General features: G+C 44.6%; 1 protein-coding gene across 1 annotated transcript in view; it reads left to right on the plus strand.

The window, feature by feature from the left end:
- CNTNAP2 (contactin associated protein 2) overlaps nucleotides 1–15,127 on the plus strand; it is a 1,378,773-nt gene extending 1,363,646 nt beyond the window's left edge. Inside the window, exons 23-24 of the mRNA XM_047095265.1 lie at nucleotides 10,617–10,697; nucleotides 14,912–15,127. Coding sequence (XP_046951221.1) covers nucleotides 10,617–10,697; nucleotides 14,912–15,111 — 281 coding nt within the window. The 3' untranslated portion in view covers nucleotides 15,112–15,127. The remainder of the gene's footprint in view (nucleotides 1–10,616; nucleotides 10,698–14,911) is intronic.
- Nucleotides 15,128–15,908: the final 781 nt, after the last annotated feature.

Here is a 15,908-nt window from a genome sequence, read left to right on the forward strand (position 1 = left end):
AACTGTGTTAGAGCCACATGGCTGGTGCTGGAAGTTTATCCCATCCTGGTAATGATGTGAGCCAGCACTGGGGAGGAATCTATTTGTGGAAAACACCGGGAAGCTTTCATTGGTTTTACAGGGTTCTTTTTTGATGATCCTTAGTCATTCCACCTGCCAACAAGCAAAGATGGCTGTCTTCTGAGATCCAAGGTTAATTCAAGAAGAGAACAGCTCACAAGACAGCAGAAATCTCTAGCTTGCGAGTTGTATATTCAGTTTTACGAGGTCAGCCTTCTTGGAAGAAAAGGCATTGTCTTGGGATTGGAATTAGAAACGTTCGCTTGTGCTAACACAGCCGAAAAGAGTATTTCAAAAGCAAGAGCCCAGCTGGGCATTGATAAAAGACTTAAAATGTGTGCAGAATTAATTTTTAAAAGTACTTCCTGTCTGCTCACCCCCCACCGCTTTGAATAGACCACACAGTGGAGTGGGCGAATGCCGCTGTGGTCTGAGATACGCTCCCCACCTAGACACTGGTTTCTGAACTCTTAGGGATAAAAAGGGTTAATTTTACATTTTGAGGAAATAGCAGTGGGGCACCTGGGTGGCCCAGGCAGTTAAGTATCTGACTCTTGATTTCGGCTCAGGTCATGATCCCAAAGTTGTGGGATCTAGCTCCGTGCCAGGCTCTTTGCTGGGAGCGGAGCCTACTTGGGATTCTCTCTCTCTCTCTCTCTCTCTCTCTCTCTCCCCCTCCCTCCCTCTCTCCCTCTCCCTCTCTCTCCCCCTGTCTCTCTCTCCCTCTCTCCTTCTCTCTCTCTCTCTCCCCTTCCCCTTCCCCCCTTCCCTCCTTCCCTATTTGCACTCTCTCACACACACAAAATAAATAAACATGAAAGAAAGGAAGGAAGGAAGGAAGGAAGGAAGGAAGAGAAAAGAAAAGAAACAGCAGTTATAACGCGACCTCCTACAAAGCCCAAACCGAGTGGACATTGACAGACCAGTCTACAGAGAGCAGGACCGTATTCATCACCTAAAACAGAAGACAGCATTGCCCGCAAGTCAAGATATAGATGTTATAGCAGATTAAATTTTTTTTAACGTGCATTTGATTTTTCACTGTACTACCTTGAAAGACGTACGATGGTGACAAAAACAAATCAGGAATATCCAACTGCTTCCAAAAGAGCTATCCACAGTCAAATTATGGCCTTGGAATCTACTGGAAATCTCCATAAAGGGGGAGTAAAAGGACACGTTCATCCTTGCCTGATTCCTCATATGATGAAATGTGCCTCAGTGTTCTCACGAATGAGGAAACTCATCTCTTGGGTAGATAAAAAAGCTATTTTCACCAAGCTTCCGCACCATAAATTCTGGAAGTCCAAAGCCTTTACTGAGACGTGCATAACACCAAGTGGACATGTTTCTCAGCAGAAGCCCGGAGACCATGGCCTCAAGGTCTCCTGAAGATGTTGGCCTTCTGAATGGTGCCAGCTCAAACACCTGTCAGGGAGGAGAGGAAGTACAGCAGGAAATGTCTTTAAAAGATGCATTTTTGGCTCATTCGCTACGATTGGTATCTTCTTGCCGTCTTTATTTTCTCAGCCACCCTCTCCTTGGAAACTGAGACTCTTTCCACTGTCGAACAGACAACCAATTCTTGCTGGGACCGCTTTGCCAACAGTTAACCACAACTTGTGTTAGCTGGGACCCCTGCGTAGGGGGGATGTTCACCAGGCTTGATGAATGTATCTGTAAACGGTGACCCAGCACATCCTCAAGTGACAGTCACTCTGGTGCTTTGGAATATTGGACAACCATGTTCCTCTGTAGCCACTGGCCTTCCCCCCTGAGCTGGCCGCCTTCTCTCAACCTCCACCCATATAGGTACCAGCAGCAAGGAGACAAGATTTCTCTCAAAAAAACGAATCAATTCCAGTAAACCAATCATATTCCCCCAGATCTGGGGCTTCTGCACTCCTGATGACACCAGCACGGATTTATTTACACCTTGTGGCAGAGGAACGCGGTGACTGCAGAGCCCCGCAGACAGGAGCATGACCCTCTTCACCGTGAAAGGAAGGCCACACCACCGGGCTCCCCAGCCCTCGCTCTGGGGCTCCCTGATCTAGACTTTCAAGGCTCAGCTTGAGAACCACAGCAAGATGCACAGAAGTGTCTTTAATGAATCCACAGGGCTCACATTTAGGTGGCGGGCACCTACCGGCTTCAAGACTGAACACTTCCGTGCGGTGTACCTGCTCCGCAGGAGGGAGACGTTGAGGGAGTCAACCCGTGACAGCCGGCTGTCACCGTCTCTGACCCACAGTGCCCGTGACATCATCCAGCAACAGCTCCGATGACAGACTCATCAACGATTGTAACTAACATGAAAGAAGGAACGGTTTGCCCACCTGAGAAATAACAGGACGCCTTTGCCCACCGTGGAAATGGACGCCCAGCGTCTTACCTGTTTATTTCATGGAATACCAAGACTGAACTCGTGTCAGTAACGAGCTGTTTCCAACTCAAATACCTATTATGGGCAGTCGGACAAAAGAACGTGGTGTTCAGCCTGGTCTCGGAATATCCATAAATCTTTCTTCCTGAAAGGCAACTGAGACAACTCAGAGTTGGCTTTAAAAAAAAAAAAAAGGAAAAAAATGGAAGGAGGGAATCTAATATAATCAACTGCCCATTCAGATCTTTTGTGTAAAAGTTGGCATTAAACAGTCAGGGGCGCCTGGGTGGCCCACTTGATTAAGTGTCTGACTTCTGCTCAAGTCACGATCGCACAGTTCGTGGGTTCGAGCCCCCCATCAGGCTGTGTGCTGACAGCTCGGAGCTTGGAGCCTGCTTCCGATTCTGTGTCTCCCTCTCTCTCTGCCCCTCCCCTGCTCGCTTACTCTCTCTCTTTCTCTCAAAATTAAAAACTTAAAAAAAAAAACCTTTTTAAACAAATATATAGCAGGTGATGACCAGTTCCTGTATTCTGTTCGTTTTTACCTAATTGACCTTTTTCTCACCAAATCTCTGACAACCAGGCAGGCAGCTGCCACTTGCTCTTTCCTTTAAGAAGCTGGAAATGTTGGGGGAGGGGGGAGCGCCTGCATGGCTCAGTCGGTTAAGGGTCTGACTTCGGCTCAGGTCACGATCTCATGGTTCATAGGTTTGAGCCCCACATCAAGCTCTGCGCTGACAGCACGGAGCCTGCTTCAGATTCTCTGTCTCCCTCTCTCTCTGCTCCTCCCCTGCGCTCTCTCTCGCTGTCTCTCGCTCTCTCTCTCTCTCTCAAATAAACTTAAAAAAAAAAGAAGCTAGAAATGTTGAGGCGCCTGGGGGTTTCTGTTGGTTAAGTGCCCGACTTAGACTTCGGCTCAGGTCACGATCTCACAGTTGGTGAGTTCGACCCCCTGCGGCTGTCACTGTGGAGCCTGCTTTGGATCGTCTGTCCCCCTCTCTCTCTCTCTGCCCCTCCCCTGCTCCTGCACACGCTCTCTCCCTCTCTTTTTCTCTCTCTTTCAAAAATAAACATTAAAAAAAAGAGAGAGACTGGAACTGAAATGTAAGCCTTGTGTGATTTCTCAAGTCAGAAGCCAAAAGTCCGTAATCCCCTCCCCATTTGAATTTGGAATTCTGGCTGGCTGGCTTTTTGCAAAAACCGAGGTGAGGGCATAGGTGTAAATACAAAACTCAGGCTCGTGGGGATGCGTGCCACATTCTGTTTGCCTGGCTAAAATCCTGCTGGCCTGGAGAAGTCTCTCCCTCCTGCAAACGTGATCAGCCATCACCTCTCTGAAAATAAAACAACATCCCCTTATATCTTCAGCATCTTTGTCGGCCACCATTTGTTTCCATAGGCTTCTAGAACACCAGTCAGCAGTGAATGGCTAGAACAAATTATTTGAAAAAAATAATTTTCTGCCATCGAGCTCAGACTGGGAGAGAGAATACAGTGAAACGAAACAAAGACGTTGGAAAGAACAAAGGCACATATACATCATCTGGCCCAGCCCCCGCTGCAAAAATCATGCTGCAATCTAAATTAAATTATAACTAATAGCAGTTTTGTTCGAGTATCTCAAATTATCACTTCAGATGCCGAAGCTCAAGTGGTTTCCATGGCGATGTTTTCTCTACGAGATGTCAGCTAGTATCTAATTTTTTTGTCCCTGATAGATGACAACCTGAAGCTTTTAGTGCCTTTGGTTTTGGGGGTTTTATGTGAGATAATCTCGATTTACTTTTGTATGCATTTAAATGTGTGTTTTATTTGCCATTGGTTTCTGAGCCTGAAGTCTACAATTTTACATATTTTGAAACTTAGTAAATAAGAACTACAACTACCTCATTTATCTTGTGTACTAAAAAAAAAAGAAGAAGAAGAAGAAGAAGAAAAAAAAAGCTTTATTATTCTGTCCTCTCCCTGCCTGCTCAATGGGGCAGGCAAGAAATTGGTGGCTAAAGAATTCAAATCTCTTGTTAATATTCTGTTCTTGCAACTGTTTTTTAAATCATTTATTTGTACTTAAGCACCTGCCTGGAAACGTCTTCTATTTTTCACATTCCCTAAATGTGATTAAAAAAAAAATTATGTTCTAACAGTGACGGTTTAAGGCACAGTTAGCACGGTTCCTGATTTCATGATTTCACAAGTGTTTCCATGGTGGTAATAAGCATTCTCTCTGTGCTGTTTGGGTCGGTGAGGGACTCCTATCTGGGTCCGAGGCAGGCCGCCAACCACGGGGAGAATAACTGAGCCTTCGTTGCCTTGAGACCATGCAGTTGTGTTGATTTGATAGAGCCGGTGTAGACCGTGTGCAGTGATGGGGAGACGTGTCCCCTGGGCCTGCTCTTACAAAGTTTGCTTTCACATCAGAAACAGTTCAGCTTAGTGTTTTTGCAAGTCGTCTCTGGAGCCAGTTTCCTGGGTTCAAACTCTGGCTCTACCACTTACTGGTTATGGGACCTCAGACCAGCTTTTGGCCTTCCAGAACCTTCCAAAACGGGATGAATATTGCCAACCTGTCGGGGTTCACATGAGGCTGAAATGGACTTAAAGGACTTAAAACAGTACCTGGCTTGGGGCGCCTGGATGGCTCAGTCAGTCAGGGTCCGACTTCAGCTCAGGTCATGATCTTGCTGTTCAGAGTTCGAGCCCCACGTCAGGCTTCTGTGCTGACAGCTCAGAGCCTGGAGCCTGTTTCAGATTCTGTGTCTCTCTCTCTCTTTCTTTCTCTCCACCCCTCCCCTACTCACGCTGTCTGTCTCTCTCTCTCAAAAATAAACATTTTAAAAATTAAAACAAAAAACAAAAAACAGTGCCTGACTTGTAGGAAGGGCTATTATTATTAGTCCCTAATTACCTTGTTCCTGAAATTTGAATTTCCCCTGCTTTACATTTTGTACTCCACCACGGAAGGAAAACACTTCTAGGTTGATTCCACCAACCCCTTGCTGTCCTGGGCCCTAATGAGTTTCATCTGTGAAGAAAGTGTCATCCAAACGATGACTAACCTTATAATCCTAGAATTTAGAGTTTTCCTGTTCGTCACGTATAAACAACCTGCATGGTCCCCGGAGCCCTTGTTGCGCGATGTCCCTTACCTCCCAGGCCGGCAGGGGTCAGAACTTGTCCCCGACCCCCAAGAGCCCCGGGGGTCTCAGCTGCCAGGGAGAGGCACCACACTCGCCCCACAAAGCACACAGGATAAGAGGTGCTGGTTAGACTGTCATTTACTTTCCTGACAAATCCTTCCAGGAACGCAGCAAAGGGAAGGACAGAACATTCATCCTTTCTATTTTGCGGGGGAGGAAAGTGTATTTTTACTCACCCAGCTCTAAGAACGGATCGCTCTACAGTATGGGTATCATTATGGGAACCCCCCGCCCCCCCGCCAGGCCCACTTTTACAATGTTTGTTGTTTCCTTCTTGATTTTCAACCTGAAGGTAGAGCAGGAGGAAGAGGGAAAGGACACCGGTGCTGAGCCCTCAGGTGGCTTCTCGAGTGGCAAAGACAGTGGAAGGGGACAGTGTCTGTGTGTTGAGGGTGAATCCGACCCATGCCTGAGTATCTTTGGAGCCTGTCATATATGTTCCCTCTCTGGCAAGGAGGGCAATAGTGTGCTGTAGCCCGAAGCCTCAGCCGGGCAATGGGACAAGCATGAGTGTGGGTGGAGAATGTCTCATCATGGATTCCTCCAGCCCACGGTCTGCCTGCGCTACGCCGGGTGGAGAAAGGGAGGAGCACCAACCTCTAGGTGTGCAAAGGAGACACGGTCTGTGTGTGGCCAGTGTAATGGGGATGGCCAGACAGACAAGAGGACGTACACAAGGGAAATAAACAGAAATGCACATGCTCCTATGAGACCCTAAATCAGAGCTGACACAGCACCATGCTTCGACAGTCATCATCATGTTCTATCACTTGGAGACCCAGGAGAAACGTATATTGAATATAGTCTTTGGCTATTTGAGGCAGGTCTGGTCTTGAGACTGTTAATATCTAGAGTCTGGTTTTTTGGGTGTGTGTGTGTGTGTGTGTGTTTAAGTAGGCTCCACCCACAACATGGGGCTCAAAGTCATGACCCCGAGATCAAGAGTCGCATCCTCTCACAACTGTGCCAGCCAGCCTGTTGGGACCTATTCATGCCATTTCCCAAAATATAGGTTCCTTGATTCTGCAGCACCCCTAAAATTGCTCTGCTCTCCCAGCAGACGGGGGAGGAGATAGAACAGAATGGAGTCTGTGTCAGGGATGAGCTTTGTCCTATGTCTTACTCACGTCTCTTGATTTCCAAGTTTTCATACATGCATTTCCCAGAGGATGTTGGTACCGCGGGGTGGGGGGTGGGCAGGGAGGATGGTTACAGTGAAATCATTTCAAATATATCTGTCAAAATAGCGCTTGCTCTGCTTGGCCAGGATAAAATGGATATGCCTCAAGGGAGTAAGGACTCACGTGCATTAGGACAACCAGACTTAAGTTATAAATGAAGCCATGAAAACAGGGATGCTTATGCGAGAAACAGAACCGTGCCCTTGAATTTCGTGAGGACTTCAGTTGTACCTCAGGGTTTTTCCCACTGGCTGTTTTCTGATAATAACCAAAGACCAGTGGACACAGGAACCATTGGTAGCTTTTCTATATTTACAGGCTCCAGGCTCTGAGCTGTCAGCACAGAACCGGACGTGGGGCTTGAACTCATGAACCGCGAGATCATGCCCTGAGCCGAAGTCAGACGCTTAACGGACGGAGCCACCCAGGCACACCTGGACTGATTTCATTTTAACGAACGTCTCATTAGCCATAGCTGCCTGTCAGCACTGTTTGTCATTGGGACCGTGAACATTAACTGAGCATGCCTTTAAGAGCATGGCTGCCGTGTAGGGAGTGACAAGAATTCAGACCGATTGACCTTGACAAGAGGGCCAGACGTGTAACCGAGGTGGCTGAGGATAGTTTTAGGAAACAGGTAAGATTTGATGGACAGAGAGAGGAAAGGCAGGGCAGAGGTGAGGGGGGCGGAGGGATGAGCCAGAACGTGTCGACCAGGAAGCATCAGGAGTCTGTGTGCCTAGAATGTCAAGTTGGAAAAGTGGCCCCGGCAGAGAAGGAGCAGGAGAGAAATTCAGCTCAAAGGAGGCCTTCCTCCCCCTACAAAGGATTTCGGATTTTGTAAGAAAGGCGATCCTGGGATAAATTTCCATGTTCTCTTCTAGCTGTTCCTGTTCTTCTTGGGTCATTTCAGGTCACACCCACACCTTCCACTACTGGTTATGTCAGTAACTTCAAGGGATCCAGAGACAGGGGTGTATACACGTCTCTAAATATCTGTGTTTTTCTGCAGTTTTGTGGCCAAGGATGCAAAGCCGTACAGTCGGTTTTGGAGCAGAGAGAAAGCGTGGTGTGTTCTCCCATCGACATTACCTGAAGCAGAGAAGCAAACAGCTTCATAGAGTCACGACTCTCACATAATAGAATAATCACAAAATTGCCACTGTCATTGTTTTTGTCTCCGTACGTCATATATTTTGAAGGTTCATGTTACTTAAAAGTGGTGAGGAGATGGCTGTGTTTCTCGGAAGGAGACGAAAAATACGAGCCACTCACAAGATACCAAACGTCCAGTAGACGTCTCCATCTGGGTGTCCCAGAGGCACCCCAGGCTCAGTACCTCCAAGACGAAACAGATTTCTCTCCCTCATCCCCTAAAAAGGCTCCTCCTCCCACAGGCCCTGCCCAAGCGGAACTGTCTGGATGCTGGGACTTCCCCACCTGGCTGCCTCATCAGCCCTCAAAAGGCAGGATGGGAATGAATGGCTTAGGAATTAACCTTGCCTGGTTTCCAATCCCATCTGGGCCACTCAACAAGCTTGATGGCTTTCTAGGAAGATATGGACTAAATAGTGTCCAGAGAAGGGTAATTAACGTTGTCAGAAGGCCTGGAAACTAGGTCAAAGATGAGTCGTGACAGTATGAACTTTCATCCTCGGAAAGAAACTCGCAGTCTGTCAGTCTCGGAAGGGTGGTTTATGTCAGTAACCAAATCTGACCGTGACCTATGAGTGTATGAGTTGTAACATGGCAACTACAAAGCAGCTTTAGGCAATTTACTGTAACTAGATAGGGACGTAACTAAAACCACATCCGTGCTTTAAATTAGTGTTTTGACTGTGTAAACCAAACTCTTCAGTGAGGCACAGAAATTCCTCATCAGCAACAATTTTCATCTTTTTTATTGTTCACTGTGGATCCCCAGCACTTAGAATGGTGCCTGACACATAGTCGGCGTTCTGGAAAGACCTGTTGAATGGCTGAATACATTCATTTGTCACATCTACAAATAATCTTTCTCTGAAGGGAACACTCAGGTTTAAAGAAGAAACCCAAGGTTTCCAGAAATATTATTTGGAAACCATTTTTATTCACACAGGATGATTTTCTGATCACCCTTAACATCGGGTGATGAGCCTACAAATGCAAGGTCATTACATCCTTGGGCCGACACTTGGAATTTTGAATATCCGTCCATGCTGCCCACACCAGAAAGTCCTAAAGGGCATGGGGAATGTCACTGACTACAGTATACTTCATGTTGGCTCTGCCTTTCCCTCTCTCCCTAGACATGGGATTGGACCAGTTAAAATAAGTACACAATTGGGATGCCTGGGTGGCTCAGTCAGTTAAGCGTCCGACTTCCGCTCAGGTCATGATCTCACGGTTCGTGAGTTCGAGCCCCGCGTCAGGCTCTGTGCTGACAGCTCAGAACCTGGAACCTGCTTCGGATTCTGTGTCTCTCTCTCTCTCTGTGCCCCTCCCCTGCTCATGCCTCTGTCTCTCTCTTTCTCTCAAATAAACATTTTTAAAAAATATTTTTTTTAAAGAAAGAAAAGTCCCCAGGACTCAGAGTTAAGTTCTTTCATTTGTGTCTTTCTTAGCATCTGCATTTTAATCCAATCGACAGGCCTGAGTGGCACTGGTGGCCGAGCTGATTTGGAATATGATCGATCCAGGAACAGATCATTTTTCTGGTCTTCAGTCAGAGAAAAGCTGAAGTAGCATTTGCTGGTAGGATCTGAAATCTCTCTGGTGGCCCTATTTCCTGGGGAAAAGGAAAAGAAGGGCTCTACCTACTTTTCATCATTATCCTGGGGATCCTTCAGAGCAGAGAGCTGAAGGAGGAGCCTTACAAAACCCGAGTCCGTAGTGAGATCCTCCTTGAACCCTAACACAGACCTCTTTCCTCCGTGTGCACACATTTAATTATGCAAAATAACTCGTTCAAACATTTTTTAAATACCTAACTGATGCCATCCAGTAACCATGGCTCTAGACTAAGGTGATCTGCTGAAGGAGGAAGCTACTTCCGTTGGAGTATTTGCCTTAGACCTGAACGTCTAAAACAGAGGCCCAACGAATATGAAGTTGGTTTTGAGGTTACATTAGCTCGTATGGATGGTAACAGATACTCTGCCGACCTCTAGAAAGACTTTAGGATCCGTTTGTCTTTTGCGTACTTGAAATTTATCCTAGGGAAACACCTAACTGTAATATAACCGGTTCTGATTTTTTTTTATAACAGGGAAAGAAATGGAAACTTTATTAGGCAGCGTATATTATTCTCAACTGTTATGAAATGTCACCCGCTTACACATTCCTGACATGCCCTATGTTTTATTAGAGTCATGCAAAATGTTCACTTAAAGACATGATTCCTTTTTAAACTAAAGGTATAAAAGGCTCTACAGAAATAGCCAGTGTAGATAGAAATTCGTAGCTGAGGCAGATTTCAGCCAAAGGTGAGAAAAAAACATTCTAATCCATCAGCTTGCGTGTCAGTGGAACTGAAGCAGGACGGCTCAGGTAGCTCTAAGATTCTCTCATATTCCTCCAAAAGACTGATCGTGCTTCTCTGGGTCTCATGTCAGACAGAAGAGCCGAAACAGGGGTGGAGGCACTGAGACGTGTGGAAACGATGGCAAGATGGGCCTGTCAGAAACGGAACTCTCCTCTGGGGAAACAGGAAGTGCTGAGGAGTTGTATGAAAAAATGTCCACATCAGGTTATTTGGGATTACTAGTATCCTTGACTCTTATACACTTGACTTTTCCATTTCTTCCTCTGCAGCCAGTGCTGATTTCCCATATAATCCAGGACAAGGCCAAGCTATAAGAAATGGAGTCAACAGAAACTCGGCTATCATTGGAGGTGGGTGATGCATAGCACAGGCTCCTCACCTGTGGAAAGTAAGAATTGTCCGTAAATGCGTCGTCTTAAAAAAACAAAAACAAAAACAAAACCATCATCTAGATTTTTACTTGATTTGTTTTGTTATTTAAATATGACTAAGGATTGTGACCTACGGATGTGGAGACACGGTTGTAAATGTAACCCGGCTACTTTAAAAAAAAGATTTTTTTTTTAATGTTTATTTATTTTTGAGACAGACAGATCGCGAGTGGGGGAGGGGCAGAGAGAAGGAGACACAGAATCTGAAGCGGACTCGGGGCTCTGGGCTGTCAGCACAGAGCCCAACGCGGGGCTTGAACTCACAACCCATGAGACCGTGACCTGAGCCGCAGTCAGACGCTTAACCGACTGAGCCACCCGGGTGCCCCGTAACCTGGCTGCTTTTCAATGCTGACCCGTAAGAATGGGATGGTCGTGCCAGGCTAGCCAGAGCCTGAACAGGCAGGCCGGCCATCGTGCAGGAGCCACAATGGCCTCCTCCCTCCTCTCTTTTCCCCTTCTCACTCCCGCACATCCCAAAAGGCCCAGGATCACTTACTGCAAAAACAGGCAGGAGTGTGCCAGTCTGGCTGCCATTATCTTAATAAAGATCATCAGAAAATTAATAAGCCAGGGTATCTAAAATATTCCAGTGTCTTTTCTCCCCAGGGACGGCTGCAGAATAATTGAAGCCTCCTAGCCCAGTCCTTATTTGGGTTGGTATCCTTGCCCCCCGTTGCCCACCGTCTCCTCTGCCTGAGCCCCCCTGTCTTACTGCATCCAGGTGTCCCCTGCATGTCTGAGGACAGCTAATACTGTAATCGTATCAAGGGTCTTAAACCCAGCCAATCACCTTGGCTTAGTCGGTAGGTCTCTTTTCCACATGGAGAAGTAGATGCCTGTAAGAAATACCTGACTTGGGGCACCTGGGTGGTTCAGTCGGTTGCGCGTCCGACTTCAGCTCAGGTCATGATCTCACGGTTTATGAGTGCAAGCCCCGCGTCGGGCTCTGTGTTGACGGCTTCAGATTCTGTGTCTCCCCCTCCCTCTGTCCCTCCCCTGCTCACGCTCTCTGTCTCTCCCTCTCTCTCAAATAAACATTTTTAAAAAGAGAGAAATATATGTGACTCTAAAACTAGAATACATTTAGAATGCCACCTAAATCACATTGTCCAATCACATCGGTACAGTCTTATCAAGGTCCCTCTCCTCACTGTGTTTTGTTTTTTTAACATCAACTTTATTGAAGCATGATATGCAAGTGTGTAAGCGTAACAGGTCAGTGACTCGTGACAAACACAAACACCCATAGCCACCACCACAATGAAGATCTGGAACATTCCCACCCACAGAAAGCTCTTTGTGCCCCCGTAGAGTCCATCCTTTGCCCTGCCCCACTCCCAAGAAGGGCCACCTCTGATTTGCTTTTTGCCGTGTTGATTACTTTTACCTCCTTTAGAGTGGCGTAGAAATGGAATCATAGAGTATGTCATCTGTTCGTGCCTTCTTTCGCTCAACGTCATGTTTCTGAGGTCTGTCCACATGGTTGCATGAATCGATAGGCTGTTCGTTTTTATTGCCAAGTTGTGTTTTGCTGTGTGAATGTACTAGAATTCGTTTTATCTGCTCACCTGTGGCTGTTTGGTTTGTTTCCAGGTCTGAGCTATTTTGAATAAAGCTGCTATGAGTATTCTTGTTGAAGTCTTATGTGAACATAAGTTTTCATTTCTCTTTGGTAATTGCTGGGAGTGCAGTTGCCGGGTGTGACAGAAAGTGGAGATTAGACTCTGTAAGAAATTGCCATACAGTTTTCCAAAACAGTTGAACCGTTTTACATCCCCGCAGTTCCTATCTGACAGGCCAGGCTTGCTCCACAATCTTATCAGCACTTGGTATTGTCGGTCTTCTTAATTTGAGCCACTCCAGTGGACGAGTAGTGGTAGCTCGTTGCAGTTTTAATGTGCAATGAGCTGATGACTAATAACCCTGAGCGTCTTTTCATGTGCCTGTTGCCATTTGTAAATCTTTTGTGAAGTGTCTGTTTAAAACTCTTTCTCCGGGGTGCCTGGGTGGCTCAGTCGGTTAAGCGTCCAACTTTGGTTCAGGTCATGATCTCCCAGTTTGTGGGTTTGAGCCCCACATTGGGCTCTGTCCTGACAGCTCAGAGCCTGGAACCTACTTCAGATTCTGTGTCTCCCTCTCTCTACCCTCCCCCGCTCATTCTTCTCTCTCTCTCTCCCTCTCTCCCTTCCTCCCTCTCTCTCTCTCTCTCAAAAATAAGCATTTAAAAAATAAAAAATAAAAACTCTTTCTCCATCTTTTAACTGGATTATTGGACTTCTTTTGAGTTGTAACAGTTTTTTATTTTCTAGATAGTTCAAGTCCTGTGTCAGACATATGTATTGTGAATATTTTCTCCAATCTGTGACATGCCTTTTCATTTTCTTAGTGGTATTTTTTTTTAAAGCAAGAAATCTAAATTTTGATGAAGTCTTATTTTTTTAATCTTTTTATGGCTTGTGATTTTTTTTAAATTCTATTTTAATGATATGCCTCTTCAAGATTGTGAAGATTTCTTCCTATGTTTTCTTCTAGAACTTTTATAGCTTTGGTTTCTGTTAACTAAGTCTGTAATCACTTTGAGTTAACATTGGTACATAGCATGAGATAAAGGTCAAAGACATTATTTTCCAAACTAATATCCAGTTATTCTAAAACTACTTGTTGAAAAGACTATATACTTTTTCCAAATTTAATCTCCTTGGCACTTTTGTCAAAAATCAATAGACCATATATGTGTATGTCTGTTTTCTGGACTCTGTTGTGTTTTGTTGATGTATTATATATCTTTCTTTACCCAATACCATGCTTGCTGTATTGTTTTACCTTTATATTAAGTCTTGAGACAGCAACATGCATTCTCCAGGTATTTCTTTTTTGTTTTTCAAAATTATGTTGGCTATTCTGGACCCTTTACTTTATTGCCATATAAAATTTAGAATCAACTTATAAATTTCTACCAAAGAAAAAGTTTGCTGAGATTTTCATTGGGATTGCGTTAGGTCTATAAATGGACATCAAAACAATACTGAGTGCTTCGGCTCTTAAAGGTGGTCTATCCATCCATTTATCTATGTCTTTAATTTCTGTCAGTAAGGTTTTGTGGTTTTGAGTGAACACAGCCTTGAACAACTGTGTTCAATTTGTTTTATTATAAATGGTATTGTTTTATTACTTTTTTAAGTTTTTATTACTTTAAATGTTCTTCCAAGTATTTTCTTGCTAGTATATAAAAATACAGTTGATTTTTGTGGCCTTGCTAAATTTAGTGTTAGTTCTAGACACTTCACATATATATATATATATATATATATATATATATATATATAACTTAGGATTTTCTAAGAGACAGTCATGTCACCTGAGAATAGAGAAAATTTTTACTTCTTCACAGTCTGTACACTTTTTATTTCTTTTTTGTTTTATTGCACTGACAAGGATTTCTGGTACATTGAGAGAGAAATGCTCCATTGTTTCCTGTTTCCATTGTTCCATTGTTTCCTATTTTAGAGAGAATATGTTTACTCTTTTAGTATTGACTAGGGTATTAGCTGTAGGTTTCTCATAGATGCAGTTTATCAGGTTGAGAAAGTTTCCTTCTACTGATACTTTCTGAGAGGCTTCACAATGAATGGAGGTTGAAATTCGTCATATGCTTTTTCTCCTATATTTCTTTAATGTGGTAAATTACATCGCTTTGTTTTTTAATGATAAACCAGACTTGCATTCCTAGAATTAACACCCCTTCACCATAATATATTCTCTGCCACACATTGCCAGATTTGATTTGCTAAAATTTTATTAAAGAGGACTGTTGCCCCATAGTTGTGTTTTCTTGTGATGTGTTTGTCTGGTTTTGCTATCAGAATAATGCTGGCCTCATAAAATGAGTTGAGCAGTAGTCCCTCCTCTTCTGTTTAACTGTCTATCAGTTCCTCAGAGACTAGCATTAAGATCTCCAAATATAACTGTGAATTGGTCTAATCTCCTTTCAGTCCTGTCCATGTGTGTTGCTGGTGTTTTGTGTGAGGGAGGGTGGCATGAGAGAGAACTATGGCAACACGAGGAAAGTGGTGTTGGAGGGATGTATACAAGGTCTGTTTAACCTCCAGTGCCTCTCCTGCCTCCACCAGGTGTCATCGCTGTGGTGATTTTCACCATTCTCTGCACCTTGGTCTTCCTCATTCGGTACATGTTCCGCCACAAGGGCACCTACCACACCAATGAAGCAAAGGGAGCAGAGTCAGCAGAGAGCGCGGATGCTGCCATCATGAACAACGACCCCAATTTCACAGAGACCATTGACGAAAGCAAAAAGGAATGGCTCATCTGAGGGGTGGCTATTTGGCTGTGGGAGAGGGAGGGGCTAGCTATTCGGGAGGAGGGAACGGGACAAAAGTGCACCCTACTTTATACTCTTGAGCACATCCTTAAAATATCAGCACAAGTCGGGGGAGGCAAGCAACAGAAAATTCTGGAGACTGATCACCACAAAAAGTACTTTTTAATATTTCTTTATAGCTGAGTTTCCCCTTCTGTATCAAATCAAAATAATACAAAAAATGCTTTTAGAGTTTAAGAAACAATTGAAATTTGTAGGTAATACTGTCTTATTTTGTGTGTGTTTAGAGGTGTTCTAAAAACCCATGGTAACAGGGCAAGTTTTCTACATTTTTAAGAGCCCTTAGAATGTGGATATTTTTTTTCTTGAGAAAAGTTGATGCACATGGCCTCCAGCATTCTCTTCCTTTTGCATATAGTCAATTTTTAATGGGCTGTCGTAGTAACTAGTTCGTGTTCATATGCTATTTCTTTTGGTGTCCTGTAAATTGGAAAAGGAAAGGAAGGGGCCAACACAACCTATTGTTTGACAGTTTTCAAAGAGACCTCAATCTATGCCTATTCTCTGAGCATTCCCACCTAAAGCACTGAAGGAAGTGAGCATATGGCACCTGTTGTGTAACAACACAACTAACACAGCAGAGAGAAGCATTAAGAACCAGGGGAAGTAGTTTCGTATATTGGGATTGTTGGTTTTATTTTTCATCAGATTCTACAAGCTAATACTATTCCGTGTGCATAGTCTTAGATCTCTTCATGACCTGTGACTGTCAGCTACAATGCGGTGGT

Source organism: Lynx rufus, unplaced genomic scaffold, assembly GCF_022079265.1.
Source record: "Lynx rufus isolate CCGP_SWC_20201006 ecotype Redwood Valley unplaced genomic scaffold, mLynRuf1.p SCAF_4, whole genome shotgun sequence".
In the NCBI taxonomy this organism is placed as follows: Eukaryota; Metazoa; Chordata; class Mammalia; order Carnivora; family Felidae; genus Lynx; species Lynx rufus.